Source organism: Acartia tonsa, chromosome 9, assembly GCF_053477335.1.
Source record: "Acartia tonsa isolate MP-2025a chromosome 9, ASM5347733v1, whole genome shotgun sequence".
NCBI lineage: Eukaryota > Metazoa > Arthropoda > Copepoda > Calanoida > Acartiidae > Acartia > Acartia tonsa.
Genome location: NC_137268.1, coordinates 35159476 through 35182116, shown reverse-complemented (window position 1 = coordinate 35182116; position 22641 = coordinate 35159476). Strand labels below are relative to the sequence as shown.

The window sequence follows — 22641 nt, the reverse complement described above, 5'->3', positions numbered from 1 at the left end:
ATTTTGTGTTATCATAATTAGGGATGTGCATTAATTTATCGTCAATTTTCGTATCCTTTAAGAATCCTGCATAGAACTACCCATGTTCTTAACGTCAGAGAGGAAGGGGACATTGAACTGTTTATTACACTAGTCCCAAAAGTTTTATGATAACGTTCTCTTATTCGTCTTTGGGGACTTTTATTAAAGTTATGTTGGTTCATTGAGTTGAGTGTTTAAACGTTTCAACCACCAATTTTAATCTACAGAAGGACAATATTTGGGATACACATCAATTTATCGGTCATTAACTTATCCCCTGAAATCCCTGATAAAGTTACCTTAGGGGCCAATAGAATAGGTTGAAAAGTACGAACAGCGTTGGAAATATGAACGAGTATGCTGTGTCTATGTAGGTCAACTCGTTGCCATGCCAGTTGCCAGATTTAGGTGCACGCCCCGTCTCATGATCTAGCCGCGTTAATCTGTTAGACATTATTACCTTATTTGTAGCTAAAGACGTTAATATAAGTTATTTATCGCATCGTATTATAGACAGCATTCTTATTAGTTGGCCACAACTTTTGGGATTTTTAATGAATTTTGATTAGTTGATTCATTAAGTTAAGTGTCCAAACATTTCAACCACTAATTGTAATTTACAGAAGAGGCAGTTTTGTGTATCATCATTGGGGATGTACATCAATTTATCGGCCATTGTCTTATCCCTTAAGATCCCTGATTATGCACCCTAGTTAGAAACTATCTTCGCTATACAAATATGGTATTGTGCCTGTTTTTCTTGAACAAAATGGCGGCATATCCAGTGAGCGCACCAAACACAAAAAGAATACAGGTTATGATCCAGGCTGAAATAATTAAAAGTCAGTGAGGGACAATGGGATGTTTATTACACTAGTTCCCAAAGTTTTATATTAACGTTTTCATTATTTGTTGGCTTAATAACTTTTGGGACTTATAAAATGGCGGCATATCCAGTGAGCGCACCAAACACGAATAGAATACAGGTTATGATCCAGGCTGAAATTAAGAATAGTTATTTCTCGCATCGTATTACAAACGGCTTTCCGCGGATATAGAATGTACATTTATAAGATTAAAACTAGTTTTTTTAGCCCCGAGGTGACGAAGGCACCGGCTAAAAAAACTGGTTTTAATCTTATGATTGTACATTTTTATTTATATTCGTAGAAAGCTGGATATAATATGGTGCTAGACATAGTATTTTCGTATGGATGAGAGAACCAATTCCTATCCACCGGATTCGAATGAATACGAGAATAATTATTTCTTTCATCGTATTATAAACTGCTTTCCGCGGATATAGACTGTACAATTATAAGATTAAAACTAGTTTTTTTAGCCCCGAGTTGCCGAAGGCACGGGCTAAAAAACTAGTTTTAATCATATGATTGTACATTTCTATAGTCTTAGAAAGCTGGATATAATACGATGAAAGACATAGTTTTTTCGTATGGATGAGAACCAGTTCCTATCCACCGGATTCGAATGAATACGAGAAAAATAGTAAAGGGATAGTTGCATGAAGTGCATTTCAGAAAAAAAAGCATAAGTTAAAAGTATACCATCTAACATATATAATTTTGAATTATAATAAATAGCAATCAATTAGGCACCACCAAAATAGTCTTCTTCATTCTGTATTTATGAAAACAGGACAGCCATCTAAGCTGCATTTATCATAAAAGTATGAAGGATTATAACTCGTTCGCGGAGGATATCTTCACCCCCCAATGAAATATTACCCCGGAAAAAATTTTTTACTTGTTAAAAATAGAATTCAAAGTGGCGGGTCGAGGGGCGTGGCCGTTATGGTATCTGTGCTTCTAACTACTCTACAACTTACTTGAAATGGCAGTCAGACCCTCGACATTGGGTGAGTTAGATGTGACATTGTTGAAAATATTGATCAACACAAGAAATATGGTCACCAGTAGAGTCATTCTTCCTATACAAAACAAGGATGACAACATCCATAAATCCGAAGCTCTGAAACGGTAGGACAAACAAACATTAACACTTGTAGAGTGTCAGAACTGAATAAACAGAATATTAATGAATAAGTCTAAACAAAATCGTAAGTAGATTTGTTGCAACTTAAATACAGAATGCTGTTGAAGGACATACTTACATTTTTAGGACTTGATTATAGAGATGCTTCGCCTATAACATTGTACCATGTAATAATAGGAATCAGTATTCAAAAATAGGTTGAATATAATGATTTTAATATACAAAAATTTGTTAACAAAAAGTTTTTTTATAATAATCACCTTGCACAAACAAGGATAATTGTTTCATTAAGTAGCGCAGAGTTTGCAAAACAATATCAGTCTACTGATAAGAAAATGAAGTTAATAAATTAAGAAAATATGGTAAAATCAAGTAAACTGAATTTAAAAAATGCATAAATAAATCACGAAACCTTATGAGCTAAAACATAACTTTGCGGAAAGACATACGGATGGACATACCCTAGTTACATAGTAGCTGCGGTAGTACTAGTTTTATTTAAGCTGCGCTACTAAAGATGATTGTTGAGAGTCATGCATTGATTAAGGGAAGTAATTGGGCTGTGTCATATTTTCCAGGGTTCGGAAGCCGCAGCCGCAGCCTCAGCCTCAGCCACCATCAGCCGCGCGGCTTACGAGAAGCCTCAAAATCAGCCGCGCGGCTTCCTCAGCCACCCAATAAGCCTCAGCCTTAGTCGCAGCCGCGCGGCTTAAAGAAAACATAAGCCACTGTAAGCCTCAGCCGCATTCAGCCACTGTAAGCCTCAGCCACTGTAAGCCTCAGCCACAAAACTCCAATTCAGCCACATTAAGCCTCAGCCGCACTAAGCCTCATTCAGCCAACGCCCCTCTAAGCCTCAGCCGCAATCAGCCGCGCGGCTTATAGTTGGGGAAGCCTCAGCCACACTCAGCCGCGCGGCTGTTAATAATTTGAAGCCGCAGCCGCACTCAGCCGCGCGGCTTCAAGAAAGCCTCAGCCGCAGCTTCAAAGTTATGATTATGCCGCAGCCGCAGCCGCGCGGCTTGATATTTGTAAGCCGCAGCCTCAGCCGCAGCTTAATTTTTTAAATTCAGCCGCAGCTTTGACACAGCCGCGCGGCTGAGATATTGTAAGCCCCAGCCGCAGCCGCAGGTGCTAAATTAGTACAAGCCTCAGCCGTCAATTCAGCCGCGGGGCTTAATTTTTATTTAATTTTGTCTGTCTGAAGCTTAAGATCTCAGCAACCTCTGAACTGACAATGTTGTCCTTCTCAGGAATCCTTTTACTAAAGTAACAGGATGTCTGTGTGTCTGTGTATCTGTGTGTCTGTACCGAAGGATCTCTCTAACCGCTGAACCGATCGGGTTCTCCTTAACAGGGTAGCTTCTCATAGGTCCTGGGAAGGTTTATAACTATTTTTTTGGGGGTGGGACACCCCCAACCCCCCAAAAAAATTAAAAATCCCCCCCCCCTCAAAAAAGAAAATTTTTTAAAAATTTTTTAAACTAAAATTAAAAATGAGGGGGGGAGGCCCCCCCCCCTAAAAAAAAAATTCCTCCACCCCAAAAAAATTTTTTTTTTACTTTTCTTTAAAAATTTAAAATAAGAAATTGGGTTATTAAATTTGACTCTCTCTCTTCCTCAAGTGCCCCCTAGAGGCCTCTAGGGGCGTAGCCGCTAGTTATATATATATTGACATTGGATGGTTTTGAGCTAATTTTGGGGTGCGGGTCAGATATTTCCATCGCCAAAAAATAATTTTTTGTAAATGTTATACTTTTAAATTTTTTTATATTCTTTTATAAAAATTTTATCTTAAGTTTTTTTTAAAATTACAACATAGAAACTACCATCTCGAACAACTACAAAAAGTTTGAACCTGTAATGTAAGAGCTCCAGTGGTGCAATCAGTTAGCGCACGGTTCTTCTACACTGTTATGCCGGGGTTATAAGTTCGAATTTCACCAGGAGCAATACGTTTTTGAACGTTGATACTTATGAATATTATTGAATACTATTTATAGGGTAACTGCCCTACTGACGTACGTTTGCCTAATTTTATTGTTTTTAAAAGATACAAATTTTTCAGAATTTACTTAATATTCACTATGAATTTGTATTATCTTAAATTTTTTTTCTTGTACAAGTGGTCTATTTAGCTCAATGGTAGAGCACTCGTCTTGTAAACTAGGGACCGTGAGTTCAAACCTCACAGGGGGCAATCAATTTTTGTGATACTCAAGTTATATAGTAGCTTCTCTATCATTTTTCCGTTTAGGTACGCAATACTTGTTCTATATAATTAAGCTTCTCCTACTTAGATATTTCTTCAATTTTAAATGTATTTAATACTTTGTGGTTGATGAGAGACACTGAAAAAGTTATGCAAAAAAAAAGATTTATACATATTTCATTTTTCATAGTATTTTTAAATTAATGAAAATAATTAAATTAAGATTTGGGGAGGGGGGAGGGTGTGTGTGTGTGTTTATTTTGAACACAAATTATCCTAATATGTTTTCTAACAAAAAAAATTTAAACAGCGATGTATTTTACTTTTTAAAGTTGGTTAAAAAAAGGTCTGTAAAATGCAATAAATTGTCCTGTATAATATGCAAAAAAATCTACATAATCTTTATGTACTCGATAGATTGAAATAGTTAAATGATTATTATATATCATCCGATTTTGTTTATTTTACAAAGATGCTTACTAAAATTGATTTTATTTTCGAAACTGCAATTATTATAAAAAAAATGTTTCTTTATCTTTATCATTATGTTATACAATTTCTGAATTTATAAGCAATACATGAATCGATATATTATTACTTTGATGTTGTCCATATTTTCATGTACTCTGATAAAGAAATAATCTCAGCTGGCTAAAATAACAATAACCCCCATACACCCCCTTTAATCCATCTCTCCCCTCTTATGGGATATATAAATGAACTTGCCAATAAATGAGGTCCATAATTTTATTAGCAAATTTTCTTTTTTTTAATATATCCACATATTCTATTATATAAAATGGTAATGTGAAGCTTCTTATTGATCCAGGGAAAGTTTATAATTTTTTGGGGGAAATGTATCTTTTCCCTCCCAAAAAAAGATGACCCTCAAAATAAATTATTTTTGCTTCCCTTAAGTATTCCTAGAGGTTTTAGGGGCGCAGCCACTAGTATTCTTTTATTCTGCTATGGACATTGGGACAATGGACAATAATTTTTGTTTCCTCTCATTTATATTTAGTTATTTTCCTCTCAAGTTGAAAAAAAATTTTAAAAGGAGGGTGGATATAATGTGTAAAAAAAGATTAGAGGAGATTTGTTCTAGGTAAACTTACTTTATTTGTAATATTATAAACTAAATTTTAATATAAAATTGCTTTACACCTATGTTCTAAGGGTTAGTGCACCATATTGTGTAAGAAAGGTTTTCTGTTCAATTCCACCAAGAATTACATATGATTATTTCTAAAACCTTGTATAAAGTATGGAGAGTTATTTTGTCTGTAGATTAAGAATTCGATAACTACTGAACTAATGAAAACTTTTTAAATTGCCTTTTCCAAGTTTTTGAATTTTTTAAAAAACTAAAATTAAAACTGGTGGGTGCTCAACCAAACTCCCCCCTATTTTCCCATAAAAAAATAATAAAAGTCACCCTTCATCCCCCCAAATTTTTTTTTCTTCTGGGATTCGAACCCGGATGATAGATGGTTCAAAGCTGTTACCATACCAAAAAGCTATCAGAGCTCCAATATTTCAAAATGAAAATTTGTCTTATTTTTAGATCATTAAGTATTATGATGTCTGTTTGTTTGTCTGTCTATATGTTTGTACTACAGGATCTCGCTAACTACTAAACCGATATGGTGCTCCTATTCAGGGTAGTTTCTTATAGGTACTGGGAAGGTTTACAACTATTTTGGGGGAGGGTACCATCACACTACCAGAAAAAAATTGCCTTAGAAAAAAAATTAAACATCACCCCAAAATTAAAAATGGGATTTACTCGCCCCGGCCCTCCCCACCCAATAAAAATCACCCTACCCCCCAAAAAATTATTTTAATTCAGTTCTTCTTTTTCCAGTACCTATTGTTTAGTATTTTTTGTAATAACTTCATAACTACATTGTCATTAAGATTATGTGACATAAAAAGTTAGTCATAAAAATTATACCCATGAATAATTGTAATAAAAAGCACTTTCGTAAAAAAAACATTTTTCATAAGAGGTAAGTTTTTATGACAAATACATTTATTGCAAGTGTACATATGATAAGCATTTTAAAGACGATTATTTTTAAGACAAATTTAACCTGCGTACCATGGCTCAACATGTAGCGCATCTGCTTGTCATCATGGAGGTAATAGGTTCGAATCTTGGCCAGACACTGCGTGAAAACTGAAGACGTTAAATGGTTCCTACTGCAGCTATGCCAGGTATGCAACATGTAAAGTTAGAGTATGAGGATTTCCTTGGCTCGTAAACAGGCGTAACTCATTACCATAGGACTTTCTGGCAGGTAGTTGGTTGCTGGATAGATGTCACTTAAATTGGAAAGAATTGGTTCCCCTTAATTATCCAAGGTTCAACAAGAAGCACATCTGCTTGTCATCAGGGAGGTAATAGGTTCGAATCTCGGCCAAACACTGTGTTATAACTGAAGACATTAAATGGTTCCTACTGCTGCTATGGCAGGTGTGCAACAAGTAAAGTTGGAGTAGGAGGATTTCCTTGGCTCATAAACAGGCGTAACTCATTACCATAAAACTTTCAGGCAGATAGTTCAATAAAAAAAGTTGGTTGCTGGATAGATGTCACATAAACTAATACAGAAAAGGAAAGAATTGGTTCCCCAAGGTTCAACAAGTAGCGCATCTGCTTGTCATCAGGGATGTAATAGGTTCGAATCTCGCGCAGACACTGCGTTATAACTGAAGACATTAAATAGTTCCTAGGTGCTAGGTGTGCAACATGAACAGGCGCAAAGGAAAGATAAAATTCCCCTTAGTTATCCAGGGTTGTTGGACCTTGAGTTAATGTCATAGAAACCCTCGACCGTGGCTCAACATGTAGCGCATCGGCTCGTCGTCTGGGAGTTGATAGGCTTTGTACTGCATCATAACTAAAGATGTTGAAATAAATTCCTACTGCTAAAAAACTTGTATAAAACTTTGGGTACCAGTATAAAACTTTGGGTATCAGAATAAATTTTTGTCTATTAGTATAAAACTTTGGGTACCAGTATAAAACTTTGGGTACCAGAATAAATTTTTGGCTATTAGTATAAAATTTTGGGTACCAGTATAAAACTTTGGGTATCAGTATAAAACTTTGGGTACCAATATAAAATTTGGGTACCAGTATAAAACTTTGGGTACTCGTATAAAACTTAAGGTACCAGTATAAAACTTTGGGTACCAATATTAAAACAAAATTTTAGGTATTAGTATAAAATTTTGGGTACCAGTATAAAACTTTGGGTACCAGTATAAAACTTTGGGTACCAGTATAAAACTTTGGGTACCAGTATAAGATTTGGGTACCAGTATAAAATTTGGGTAACTGTATAAAACTTTGGGTACCAGTATAAAACTTTGGGTACCAGTATAAAATTTGGGTACCTGTATAAAACTTTGGGTACCAGTAAAAAACTTTGGGTACCAGTATAAATTTTTAGTACCAGTATAAAACTTTTGGTACCAGTTTAAAACTTTGGGTACCAGTATAAAACTTTGGGTACCAGTATAAAACTTTGGGTTCTAGTATAAAACTTTGGGTACCAGTAAAAAACTTTGGGTACCAGTATAAATTTTTAGTACCAGTATAAAACTTTGGGTACCAGTTTAAAACTTTGGGTACCAGTATAAAACTTTGGGTACCAGTATAAAACTTTGGGTTCTAGTATAAAACTTTTGGTACAAGTTTAAAACTTTGGGTACCAGAATAAAATTTTAGTACTAGTCTAAAACTTTGGGTACCTGTATAAAAACTTTGGGTACCAGTATAAAACTTTGAGTACTACTATAAAACTTTGGGTACTAGAATAAAACTTTGGATACCAGAATAAAATTTGAGTACTAGTATATAATTTTGGGTACTAGTATAAAACTTTGGGTACCAGTATAAAACTTTGGGTACCAGTATAAAATTTTGGGTACCAGTATAAAACTTTGGGTACCAGTATAAAACTTTGGGTACCAGAATAAAACTTTGGTTACCAGTATAAAATTTTGGGTACCATTATAAAACTTTGGGTACCAGTATAAAACTTTGTGTACCAGTATAAAACTTTGGTTACCAGTAAAATTTGGGTACCAGTATAAAACTTTGGGTTCTAGACTAAAACTTTGGGTACCATTATAAAACTTTGGGTACCAGACTAAAACTTTGGGTACCAGTATAAAACTTTGAGTACCAGTATAAAACTTTGGGTACTAGAATAAAACTTTGGGTACCAGAATAAAATTTGAGTACTAGTATATAATTTTGGGTACCAGTATAAAACTTTGTGAACTAGAATAAAACTTTGGGTACCAGAATAAACTTTGGGTACCAGTATAAAACTTTGGGTACCAGTATAAAATTTGGGTACTAATTCTGAATCAAACATTTGAAAAAATCCTGCTGTCCTCCCCCCTCTTCCCTCCACTCTTATTCTCACAACCCCTAACCACCCTCAACTCTCCAAAAAATGTCCTAGAATGCATTTAAAAAATCCAATTTAGCCGAAGCCTCAGCTGCAAAGCTTATTTTATAATCAGCCATAAGATCAGCCGCAAGGCTTAATATTGTATTCAGCCGCAGCCGCATTCAGCTGCGCGGCTGAATTTAATTCAGCCACAGCCTCAGCCGCACGGCTTTCAGTAAGCCGCAGCCTCAGAATCAGCCGCGAGGCTTAATTATGTTATCAGCCACTCTCAGCCTCAGCCTCACTCAGCCGCGCGGCTTAATTTTCCAATCAGCCACTGTAAGCCGCAGCCGCTATGAGCCGCGCGGCTTTCAGTAAGCCGCAGCCTCAGCCACAAATCCTTCAGCCACTGTAAGCCTCAGCCACCCTCAGCCACTGTAAGCCTCAGCCGCTCGAAGCCTCAGCCACAAAATTTCAATTCAGCCACTGTAAGCCTCAGCCACCCCAATTCTTATTAAGCCTCAGCCGCATTCAGCCGCAGCCACTCTCAGCCGCACTAAGCCTCAGCCACTCTCAGCCTCAGCCACTTCCATAACTTTAAGCAGCCGCAGCCGCAGCCGCAGCCGCAAATTAGGATTCAGCCGCAGCCGCAGCCGCGCGGCTGATAGCGCGGCTTCCGAACCCTGATATTTTCGTTTTACATTTACAAAATCCTCTCTAATAAAAAACTTTCCCTAAAAGTGAATAAGGAGAACAGAAACCTTAACCAGAATAAAATTATTTTCAATTTAATTCAAAAGTTTTTATTCTCTGCTCGATGAACTTTTTATAGTGCCTATAAAATTGGTCTATTAAAATTTATACTGGCCTGCCATTGGTAATTTAGTCTGTGTATTAGCCTATCATTTGTGTGACGTCATTTTTTATAGGCACTATTAAGACCTACATGCTCGAAAGAGCACACTTATGGAAACGGCCTTTATTTGGACGTTATCGTCCTTGTTCATAAATATTTTTTAAATAATCAGCTCACCTGGAACAATTTCTGGTGGAATGAGGAAGCTGACCTATAAATGGTAAATTTATAAATACTAGTGGCTGCGCCCCAAAGCATCAAGGGGCTTTGTATTGAAAATTAGGCTAAAACCACCCCTAGATTTAAATCTAAAACATGAAGTAGATAAAAAAACCTTCCCGGGACGTGTGTGAAGCTTGTCGTAAAAAGAATACTCAATCGGTTTAGTAGTTTCTTTTGTTGTAAGATACAAATTATTTGTGAAAATGAAAACTTATTTTATTAATTACTGTTTTATTGACCCCTAGGATAACAAAACAGACTAATTCTTTCATTTCTATAGAAATTCTTCCGTGGTTAGGGAAGGGATGTTGCATAACCTATCTATTTAGAATAGAAGTACACATATATGTACCTCTATTCTACAGAAGTACACATATATGTACCTCTATTCTAATGTAATTTTTCTAATGTAATATGAATATTTCGGAATTGTAATAAAGTTAAAAACTTACCCAAGAGACCAGTACGAAAAGTCCAGAAGGTAAATAGTAGTTCACTAAAAAAAGTTTTTGTTTACCTAATCATAAAAGCGGCCTTGTTCCTAGCATCTAGAGGCTCTTTATTTGAAAGGAGTGGCAGATAATAGTCTAAACCCATCCAAACCCTTCAAAATAAAATGAAATAGACAGAAATTATACTGGGGGTACCAAAACGGTTCCCTACATATTATAAGACAAACCTTATTACTTTATATAATAGGATATATAGATAGTTATTTTTCCCAGAAAAATATTTATGTTTAGTTATGAAAAGGATAATTTTATTTTTTGTACAAAAATGAACAGTAAAGTATTATACATTAAAGAGAGGCAATGTTTACCCACTAGTGGCCTAGAAAGGGTTTTTAAATAGGGAGGCATGGACAATTAGGCTTTTTACTACACTAGTCCCTAAAGTCTTATCGGGATACTTTTATAGAATTTTGATTGATTGGTTTAACCACTAAATGTGTCCCACAGAAGGGGTAATTTTGTGTGCTATGATTGTAGATGTACATCAATTTATTGGCCATTGTTTTATCCCTTTAGATCTCTGTTTTGTAAAGATGACGTATAGATTAATATTATAGAGCAGCTTTGCTACTAAATTATGATTATAAATAAAAAAAACTAATAAGATAGATACCTAAATATTTCAATGAATTTCTCTTCAAAATCATTTCATACCCTACAAAAGTTAATAATAGTTAATAAAAATCTTGTGTAAAATAATATCATCGCAATATGACCACTTGACATCTGCTCTATAACTCGACTTGTTCAAAATGTCCATTCATGATGTTTGTGCTTTGCTACTTATGGTTGTTGTCATCCTTATTTTTTCTTTTATATTGGCCCAAAGTAGTTAGGATATTATAAGAAATTTTATAAGATGCTCTTTATAGTGCCCATAAAAAATAACGTCATACAATACATTGATCAATGTAAGCCAAATACACAGACTAAATTACACCTTCATTGAGCAATGGCAATTTTTTATAGGCACTATAAGAAGCTTAGGGTATAGTTCCTTTCGTGGCAACGCATCTTAAGGAGCGTTTCGTTGTATTTTAGCAGTAGCTTTTCTCCTATTTTTAGCACCTGCGGGGGCTCTAACACTGAGGGGCATTTACCTAACCTAAAATAATCTATCAAAAGCCACTTTGAAAATACAACGAATCGCCCCTTAAGAGGCGTTGCCACAAAAGGGATTATACCCAAAGCTTCTTTTATAGGATTTTGTATTTTCAAAGCTATTCTCAGGACTGCAGCTACTATTTAACTATTATCATAGTTTACCTGTTAAGGAATAGTTACCAATACTTTGCCAGACAAACAGGCTATCCTCTTCCTTTTACATACAGGATTAATTTTTTGCTTTTTGCATTTTAGGGAAATAAATAATGACATAACGTCAAAAAGTATCAAGCTCTTTATAGATCATAATTTTTTAAAATTATTGAGTAGCTTAGCTAAATACAATTTAAAAAAACAAGAATCAGAAAAAGGACTTACAGTTATCATAGTAATTTGTTTAGAAGCAACCATAAGTGGAAAAAATGGGCGATAAATGATTCTATTCAAACTGATCGACCCCCTTCCTCCCCCCTTTTCGAGGAATAAATTATTGGTGAAAAGTTAGGACACTTATTTTGTAAGTCATTTGGAAAGTTGAAGCCAACGAATAACAGAATATCATATTGGTAAATTATTAGCAGGGAGGAAGGAGTTATTTATTAAACTACTCCCAAGAGTTTTATAATAACGTCTTTTGCTTCGATGGCTCAACGACTTTGGTGAATATTGGTTATTACGTTCATCTTTTGTCAGAGGAGGGGATGGGGTAAAGTCATAATGGGATGGGAAGTATCGTTATATTATCCAGCTGGGAGAAACATTTGATCAGGGTATGCAAGAATCTCTCACAATATCCACGTATGTGATGTCCATTTATTCGAGTTATTCAATAGTTATTTATCGCATCGTATTATAAACAGCGGATATAAAGTGTGCACTTATAAATTTAAAACCAGTTTTTTAGCCCCCAGATGCCGAAGGTACGGTCTAAAAAATTGGTTTTAAACTTATGATTGTACATTTTTATATTAGTAGAAAACTAACTGGATAATAATACGATGATAGACATAATTTCCCAGTATCTGAGAACCAGTTCTAATCCACCGGATATTAATCGGTTTCGAAGCTTTATTGGATAAGTAATTCATCCGTTCCTTGAGTGGGTTGAGTTTAACATTGTAATCGAGAATTGTGTTTCTAAGAGTATCATCATAGGAGAGAAGGGATGCACTGAAGGTCATCTTGGTGTTATCATATGCATAGCTGCCAACCTAACAACATATTTCTTTTAAAGTGGATACGGAAAGTGTCATGTGTGACGTCATAAAAATAGTCTAAATACCCCAAAATTAGAGATGGATTTAGAAGTATTTTTATGACGTTACACATAACACTTTCCGTATATCCCTTTTAAATAAAAAAATTAGATGCATTGTTTTAAAAACTTGCCACTATTCATGTTTTCCTTGTAGGTCCTAGGAAGATTTATAACTATTTTGAGGGAGGGTACCAACTCCCTCACAAGAGAAATCGCCTAAAAAAAGTTCCTTCCCCTAAAAATACTTGTTTTGTGTTTGAAAAAAAAATGAAATATGGGGAGAGACCTTCATACTTCAAGTGGCCCTAGGTGACTCTAGGGGCGTAGTTACTAATTAATAACAAACAACCTACCTTAAACTTACAGACTTGGCTGTCCAATGGAAAGTTATCAAAGCGCATGGGGCACCAAAATGTGATGTGAGTTTCTTGACTGTATAATATCTCATTTCCATTTACAACAAATAAACCTAGGTAATTAGATTCTTATTCTTAGCTCTTATCGTTTAGATATGTTAGAATTGTTCTATTAATTTTAAACTTGGTATTGTGATACCTATAACAATTATTATGTGTTCATTTTAAAAATGTTAATTTTTAATATATTTTGAAATAAAATGTGTATGTGATTTAGTTGTATATTTACAATGATTTTTGAATATGGTGATTCCTAAAACGATTAAACAGTATACACTAAGTAAGTTTAAGATTTGACTAAAAACGTAAGTATGTCGATATCAATATATAATGACATATTTACATTCAAGTGTTTTTTTCATATATAAAAATATTATCTTTTTCCCTGACCTTAAAAGAGCAGTCACTCTATGTTTGTCAATGTTCGTTTGTCCTTCTGTTTATTTAGGTTTCTTCTGGATAAAATTTATAAATATACCTGCAAATTTAGTGAATATTGTCAAAACATTGATTTGTTTCAAGAAGTAAACATAAACATCTGGAACCCATAACTCATTTATAAACTAATTATATTATATTGTTCACAAAAAAATTTATTGATTCCGACATTTAAAAAAATTATGGTTCGAATTATTATGGTACTCTTCAAAGAAACTTTATTAATGTCTTGGGATGGTTTTAACTATTTACTGACTTCCTTTGCCCACCTCTAAAGGCTATGGGCGAAGTATCAAAACCAAATAGCAACTTATGTATGCAACTTAAAATTTCTTTTTGTTAAATTTCAATATTTTTTTGGTGAATTTCCTTGATATCAATTGGGGCGTATGGGTTGTCTTTATCTGGGGGTGGACCTAAAACAAAATTATAACATTGAATGTAAATATTGAAATAATTACCTTAAAGGGCAACCATGTAACTTAAAATTTTAGCTTCTTATATTGTATATATTTATCTGGTGTTAATCCATTACGTTTTGTTCTAAATTTGTGATGCTTGCATCCAAATAGACAAACATACAGAAAATATATATAGAAAAGCTGCTCTGAAAAAAATAATTGGCAACATTGTAGGGAACCCCTTAACTCAATATAACAATTAACACCTTAAAATAACACTCCCTCCTTATTTTTAATTTGTTTCAAAATTGGGGGAGGGGGGGATTTCTGTGCTCTATTAGGTACTTTGAGAGATTCCAGCAACATTTTACTGCACCAGATCCAAAAGACCTACCTATAATCCTTGGTTCCAGCCACCTGACTCCAAAGTACATGGAAAAACACCTACCTATAATCCTGGGTTCCAGCCACCTGACTCCAAAGTACATGGAGAAACACCTACCTATAATCCTGGGTTCCAGCCACCTGACTCCAAAAGACCTACCTATAATCCTGGGTTCCAGCCAACTGACTCCAAAGTACATGGAAAAACACCTACCTATAATCCTGGGTTCCAGCCACCTGACTCCAAAAGACCTACCTATAATCCTGGGTTCCAGCCACCTGACTCCAAAAGACCTACCTATAATCCTGGGTTCCAGCCACCTGACTCCAAAGTACATGGAGAAACACCTACCTATAATCCTGGGTTCCAGCCACCTGACTCCAAAAGACCTACCTATAATCCTGGGTTCCAGTCACCTGACTCCAAAGTACATGGAGAAACACCTACCTATAATCCTGGGTTCCAGCTACCTGACTCCAAAAGACCTACCTATAATCCTGGGTTCTAGCCACCTGACTCCAAAGTACATGGAGAAACACCTACCTATAATCCTGGGTTCCAGCCACCTGACCCCAAAGTACATGGAAAAGGAAACAGTAAACTTGATATCATCCACCTCCAATATCTGTAGCACATCCAGATCTATGCTCACCTAAAAAAGAACCAATAGAGATCTAAAGGGATAAGACAATGACCGATAAATTGATGTACATCCCAAATGTTAATACACAAAATTACCCCTTCTGTAGATTACAATTAGTGGTTGTAAAGTTTGGATACTCAACTCAATAAACCATCCTTTCAAAATTCACTAAAGTCACCAAAGTTGTTAAGCCAACGGATAAGAGAACGATATTATAAAACTTTAGGGACTAGTGTAATAAACACCCCATAAACATTAAGCAAGTGTAACATTCATGAGTTGCAAATTTTTAAAAAATATGGATGGATAAACGGACAAAGCGAGTTATATAGCAGATATTCAGCTTCTATAAAAAGGGAGATTTTACTAAAATTACCAAACATTTCAGCCGCCTATCTTAATTAGCAGCCACGAAAATCCCCCTTAACATTACAGACAGACAGTTATACCATATTTGTCCAGGGTTAGCAATATCTTAATTTATAAACACAGACAGACATCCTGTTACTTTTATACATTTATACCTGGCTGGGACTAGTAGGTACATCTAATTTCTTGTATGTGTTCAGATCTATACAATATTATAATACCTGGGTAGGACTAGTGGGTACATCTAATTTCTTGTATGTGTTCAGATCTATACAATATTATTATACCTGGGTAGGACTAGTGGGTACATCTAATTTCTTGTATGTGTTCAGATCTATACAATATTATTATACCTGGGTAGGACTAGTGGGTACATCTAATTTCTTGTATGTGTTCAGATCTATACAATATTATTATACCTGGGTAGGACTAGTGGGTACATCTAATTTCTTGTATGTGTTCAGATCTATACAATATTATTATACCTGGGTAGGACTAGTGGGTACATCCAACTTCTTGTATGTGTTCAGATCTATACAATATTATTATACCTGGGTAGGACTAGTGGGTACATCCAACTTCTTGTATGTGTTCAGATCTATACAATATTATTATACCTGGGTAGGACTAGTGGGTACATCCAATTTCTTGTATGTGTTCAGATCTATACAATATTATTATACCTGGGTAGGACTAGTGGGTACATCCAATTTCTTGTATGTGTTCAGATCTATACAATATTATTATACCTGGGTAGGACTAGTAGATACATCCAACTTCTTGTATGTGTTCAGATCTATACAATATTATTATACCTGGGTGGACTAGTAGGTACATCCAACTTCTTGTATGTGCTCAGATCTATACAATATTATTATTCCTGTGTAGGATTAGTAGGTACATCCAACTTCTTGTATGTGTTCAGATCTATACAATATTATTATACCTGGGTAGGACTAGTAGGTACATCCAATTTCTTGTATGTGTTCAGATCTATACAATATTATTATACCTGGGTAGGACTAGTAGGTACATCCAACTTCTTGTATGTGTTCAGATCTATACAATATTATTATACCTGGGTAGGACTAGTAGGTACATCCAACTTCTTGTATGTGTTCAGATCTATACAATATTATTATACCTGGGTAGGACTAGTAGGTACATCTAATTTCTTGTATGTGTTCAGATCTATACAATAATATTATACCTGGGTAGGACTAGTGGGTACATCCAACTTCTTGTATGTGTTCAGATCTATACAATATTATTATACCTGGGTAGGACTAGTGGGTACATCCAATTTCTTGTATGTGTTCAGATCTATACAATATTATTATACCTGGGTAGGACTAGTGGGTACATCCAATTTCTTGTATGTGTTCAGATCTATACAATATTATTATACCTGGGTAGGACTAGTAGATACATCCAACTACTTGTATGTGTTCAGATCTATACAATATTATTATACCTGGGTGGACTAGTAGGTACATCCAACTTCTTGTATGTGCTCAGATCTATACAATATTATTATTCCTGTGTAGGATTCGTAGGTACATCCAACTTCTTGTATGTGTTCAGATCTATACAATATTATTATACCTGGGTAGGACTAGTAGATACATCCAACTACTTGTATGTGTTCAGATCTATACAATATTATTATACCTGGGTGGACTAGTAGGTACATCCAACTTCTTGTATGTGCTCAGATCTATACAATATTATTATTCCTGTGTAGGATTCGTAGGTACATCCAACTTCTTGTATGTGTTCAGATCTATACAATATTATTATACCTGGGTAGGACTAGTAGATACATCCAACTTCTTGTATGTGTTCAGATCTATACAATATTATTATACCTGGGTGGACTAGTAGGTACATCCAACTTTTTGTATGTGCTCAGATCTATACAATATTATTATTCCTGTGTAGGATTAGTAGGTACATCCAACTTCTTGTATGTGTTCAGATCTATACAATATTATTATACCTGGGTAGGACTAGTAGGTACATCCAACTTCTTGTATGTGTTCAGATATAACAATATTATTTTACCTGTGTAGGATTAGTAGGTACATCCAACTTCTTGTATGTGCTCAGATCTATACAATATTATTATACCTGGGTAGGACTAGTAGGTACATCCAACTTCTTGTATGTGTTCAGATATAACAATATTATTTTACCTGTGTAGGATTAGTAGGTACATCCAACTTCTTGTATGTGCTCAGATCTATACAATATTATTATACCTGTGTAGGACTAGTAGATACATCTAACTTCTGGTTGTAAAGTTTGGATACTCAACTCAATAAACCACCCATTCAAAATTCATTTAAAGTTCCTAAAGTTGTGAAGCCAACGAAAAGGGAACGTTATTATAAAACTTTAGTGACTAGTGTAATAAACAGCCCATAAACATTAAGCAAGGGTAACATTCATGAGTAGGTACATCCAACTTCTTGTATGTGTTCAGATCTATACAATATTATTTTACCTGGGTAGGACTAGTAGGTACATCCAACTTCTTGTATGTGTTCATATCTATACAATATTATTATACCTGGGTAGGACTAGTAGGTACATCCAACTTCTTGTATGTGTTCAGATCTATACAATATTATTATACCTGGGTAGGACTAGTAGATACATCCAACTTCTTGTATGTGTTCAGATCTATACAATATTATTATACCTGGGTAGGACTAGTAGGTACGTCCAACTTCTTGTATGTGTTCAGATCTATACAATATTATTATACCTGGGTAGGACTAGTAGGTACATCCAACTTCTTGTATGTGCTCAGATCTATACAATATTATTATACCTGGGTAGGACTAGTAGGTACATCCAACTTCTTGTATGTGTTCAGATCTATACAATATTATTTTACCTGGGTAGGACTAGTAGGTACATCCAACTTCTTGTATGTGTTCATATCTATACAATATTATTATACCTGGGTAGGACTAGTAGGTACATCCAACTTCTTGTATGTGTTCAGATCTATACAATATTATTATACCTGGGTAGGACTAGTAGATACATCCAACTTCTTGTATGTGTTCAGATCTATACAATATTATTATACCTGGGTAGGACTAGTAGGTACGTCCAACTTCTTGTATGTGTTCAGATCTATACAATATTATTATACCTGGGTAGGACTAGTAGATACATCCAACTTCTTGTATGTGTTCAGATCTATACAATATTATTATACCTGGGTAGGACTAGTAGGTACATCCAACTTCTTGTATGTGTTCAGATCTATACAATATTATTATACCTGGGTAGGATTAGTAGGTACATCCAACTTCTTGTATGTGTTCAGATCTATACAATATTATTATACCTGGGTGGACTAGTAGGTACATCCAACTTCTTGTATGTGTTCAGATCTATACAATATTATTATACCTGGGTAAGACTAGTAGGTACATCCAACTTCTTGTATGTGCTCAGATCTATACAATATTATTATACCTGGGTAAGACTAGTAGGTACATCCAACTTCTTGTATGTGTTCAGATCTATACAATATTATTATACCTGGGTAGGACTAGTAGGTACATCCAACTTCTTGTATGTGCTCAGATCTAAACAATATTATTATACCTGGGTAGGACTAGTAGGTACATCCAACTTCTTGTATGTGCTCAGATCTATACAATATCATTATACCTGGGTGGACTAGTAGGTACATCCAACTTCTTGTATGTGTTCAGATCTATACAATATTATTATACCTGGGTAGGACTAGTAGGTACATCCAACTTCTTGTATGTGTTCAGATCTATACAATATTATTATACCTGGGTAGGACTAGTAGGTACATCCAACTTCTTGTATGTGTTCAGATCTATACAATATTATTATACCTGGGTAGGACTAGTAGGTACATCCAACTTCTTGTATGTGTTCAGATCTATGCAGTATTGCTCAGCGCATTTTAGGTTTTGTGTTCCATTTCCAGTGTTCTGGAATATTAACATAGTAACATAATTACTTTTATTTTTTGATCATTTTTTTAGGAAAAAAATAACATTTAATATTTAAAAAAATGTATTAGATTTTATTACCCCCCCCCCCCCCCAAATGTTTTTACAAATAAGTGAATTTAAATGATGACATAAATCTATAATAAATCTTTTTTTACTCCTATTTTTGTCCAAAACAAATTAGCTAGGTACTGAAGCTCTTTGTAGTGCCTATATAAGCTGACGTCATAAAATATACAAATGACCAATGATAGGCCAATACACAGAATAAATTACTAATGGCAGGCTAGTATATATTTTAATTGACCCATGGTAGGCCATTATGACGTAATTTTGTATTAGGGCGGGTTCATATCGGAATTAGACAAAGAGGGGATATGCAAAAGATAAAATTAACCTTTAAAACATTTCTGACCGAAAAAGAATTTTAAAAAATTGAGTTTTAGAACGCGAACATGCACTAAAAAATTTATTTGATTACTTATTAATATGCAAAGACGACATTAATTTTTTAAAATCAGAACTATGGCTTCATGGTGCTCTCTGGAAAGGTCTTGAGGAGCTGAATCAGGAACTTTTGTCCGTTTCAAAATATCTCGTTCCTAGCCTTAGAAATCACTAAAAAATACATTTTTTAAAGGTTTATTGAGAATTGTCCAATTTTTAGAGGTTTTTTAGATTTCTCAGGCTAGAAACGAGATTTTTTGAAACGGTCAAAAGTTCCTGATTCTACTCCTCAATGCCTTTCCTGGGAGCACCATGAAGACATAGTTCTGATTCAATAATTTTTTGACTCCCATTTACAAATAGCTATACAATTGAATGTCTGGTCGTCAGCGGTTTTAAGACTTAGGATAAATTTGAAATCATCCAGAGGTGTATTATACTCATACAAATCGTTTGCAGATCTACGTTTTGGCATCAGAAAAAAATGTCTAAAATCGGCCCACCCTATTTTGTATAGTCACCATAAAAAGCTTCCTTTGTACGTCTAAACTTAACTTGTCAATAGAAAGGGAAAATTTAAATTTAAATGAATTACCGAATCTTGAGCCCTCGAGGCACCAATTAAAAAGCAGAAAGACAGAAAAAGTAGAAAGTTTACCATTTTCTAAAAAAAAAATTTATATTTTAAAGTATAATGCGAGAAATAACTATTATTAAACATACCTTCTTCAATTATTGAAGTCCAAAAAAGTTAAAGCTAGAGGCTGACGGACCAACTCCTGCACCTAAATATTTATAGGGGCTTTATTTTAAAGTAATAGGATGTCTATGAGTCTGTCTGTGTGTACTAAAGGATCTCGTGTACAGCTAGATCGATATGGACCTTTAAAGTGAAGCTTCTCATGGAAAGTCCTGGGAAGGTATATTACCCCTCTTGTAGATTACAATTATTGGGTTATGTGAAAGAAACGAAGTTGCGGGTTTCATCGTATCTTCACAGTAGTTTTTGAAAGGTTATTTAAGGTTAGGTTAGGTTACGTGATTGCCCCGCAGGGTTTAAGCCCCCCCCCGCAGGAGAAAAGCTACTGTGAAAATACGACGAAACTTCGTTTCTTTCACCCCAATTATTGGTTGAATCGTTTCGACATTCAACTAAATGAACCAATTAATCAAAGTTCAAGAAAAGTCTCCAAGGTTGTTGATCCATCGAATAAGATAAGGTGAATATAAACTTTGGGGACTAGCGCAATAAACAGCCCAATGTCCCCTCCCTACCTGCACAAAAATAAAAGTTTTACTGACAATACCTGCAATCCAAACAAGAATGACAAGCAGAAATAGTAGGATAATCAATACAGAGTAAAAATCAGAGTCTAAATAAAAATGGAGATACGGAAAGTGTCATTTGTGACGTCGTAAAAAGGAAGTACGAGAGGAGAAGTGGGAAAGGCGAACCCTAAAAAAAGATGGATTTAGACGTATTTTAATGACTTCACACATCACAGATTCCGTATCTGCAATAAAAATATCATGATTCTAAATATTTTTCTATAATTAATTTTGTCTGTCAGCCAGTCCGTCCATAAGGCTATAAGGGAAATGTTCTTTTCTTGGCCACTAATTAAGATAGACTGTTTTTTTATATAACATCTAGTCAACATCTTATTTGGTCTGTTAGTATGTAGGTCATGCCACTACAGACATTTACTTATTGATATACAAATGTTTTGTGATTTTCTTCTTTCTTTTCCTATCACATTATTTTGACCACTAAACACCTGCTGTATTACTCACTTTGTCCGTTTATCTATCAATGATATTTTACTTTAACACACTGCTTATGGATATTGTCATCCTTTTTAGCTTTTTAATCTCTTAAAAATTAGAAAGAGTCTAAAAAGGATTGCTTAAAAATAAGTTTTAAGTTTTAAAACATTAATAATAATAAGGAGATTAAACCTCTAGAAATTATTTCTGGAGGAATATAAAAAAAAAGAACTTCACCTGTATTCTCTTTTTCGTCTTGACCCCACCTATTACAAATATTTATTGTTATATCATATGAAAAAAATCTTATTTAGATTTTTTATTGTTATTTTTATTGATATTTAAAAGTAAAATATTTTCTCGTATTCATTCGAATCATCCGGTGGATAGGAACCGGTTCTCATCCATACGAAAAAACAATGTCTAGCATCGTATTATAAACCGCTTTCTACGAATATAAAAATGTACAATCATAAGATTAAAACCAGTTTTTTTAGACCTTGCCTTCGGCACCTCGGGGCTAAAAAACTGGTTTTAATCTTATGATTGTACATTTCTATATTCGTAGAAAGCTGGATATAATACAATGCTAGACATAGTTTTTTCGTATGGATGAGAACCGGTTCCTATCCACCGGATTCAAATGAATACGAGAAAATATTTTATTCTTGAACAAAATAATTTTCCACGGCAAGTTTATACAAGTTGAAATTATACAAAAAATTGCCAGCGTAAAAATTAAAGAAAATTTACACATAAGTGACAAAATGGCTAAAAACCAGACTAGGACCTATTTAAAGCTTCTCTGAAACGTAAAACCCAATTGGTCAAGCGATATCTTAACGGACCAGTTGTAGAAAAACTTACTACTTTACTTAATTTAAAAGTCCAAGATAATTCGGTATTTAAAATATTAAAAATTCAGGACTAATGTATAAAGAAGCTCTACAAGGTGTCCTAAAAAATGAGCCGTGTGATGTCAACAGATCAATCTCTTTGTAAGGGGTTTCCTTTCCCACTTCTTTTCTTATCTCTCATTTTTATGACGTCACACGGCACATATTTAAGGACACTCTTTAAAGCTCCCTTATGTAAATATTGGCCGTTTCCGAGATCTTACCTCCACATCCACCTCATCTCCTCGTGGTCAACATTAAT

General features: G+C 34.6%; 2 protein-coding genes across 7 annotated transcripts in view; both read right to left on the bottom strand.

The window, feature by feature from the left end:
• LOC145327655 (protein zer-1 homolog) overlaps window positions 1–22641 on the bottom strand; it is a 350140-nt gene that overhangs the window by 96932 nt on the left and 230567 nt on the right. The gene's annotated exons all lie outside the window — the stretch shown is intronic.
• LOC145327508 (gamma-aminobutyric acid receptor subunit pi-like) overlaps window positions 1–22641 on the bottom strand; it is a 23292-nt gene extending 651 nt beyond the window's left edge. The window contains exons 1-18 of the mRNA XM_080171054.1: window positions 22604–22641; window positions 21721–21749; window positions 21024–21089; window positions 20440–20501; window positions 20312–20380; window positions 19150–19248; window positions 14791–14899; window positions 13833–13877; window positions 13502–13588; window positions 12961–13076; window positions 12417–12560; window positions 11512–11563; window positions 10859–10900; window positions 10186–10229; window positions 9689–9722; window positions 1868–1969; window positions 773–848; window positions 321–464 (exon numbers count right to left, since the gene is read on the bottom strand). Of these exons, the coding sequence (XP_080027180.1) occupies window positions 321–464; window positions 773–848; window positions 1868–1969; window positions 9689–9722; window positions 10186–10229; window positions 10859–10900; window positions 11512–11563; window positions 12417–12560; window positions 12961–13076; window positions 13502–13588; window positions 13833–13877; window positions 14791–14899; window positions 19150–19248; window positions 20312–20377 (1160 nt within the window). The 5' untranslated portion in view covers window positions 20378–20380; window positions 20440–20501; window positions 21024–21089; window positions 21721–21749; window positions 22604–22641. The remainder of the gene's footprint in view (window positions 1–320; window positions 465–772; window positions 849–1867; window positions 1970–9688; window positions 9723–10185; window positions 10230–10858; window positions 10901–11511; window positions 11564–12416; window positions 12561–12960; window positions 13077–13501; window positions 13589–13832; window positions 13878–14790; window positions 14900–19149; window positions 19249–20311; window positions 20381–20439; window positions 20502–21023; window positions 21090–21720; window positions 21750–22603) is intronic.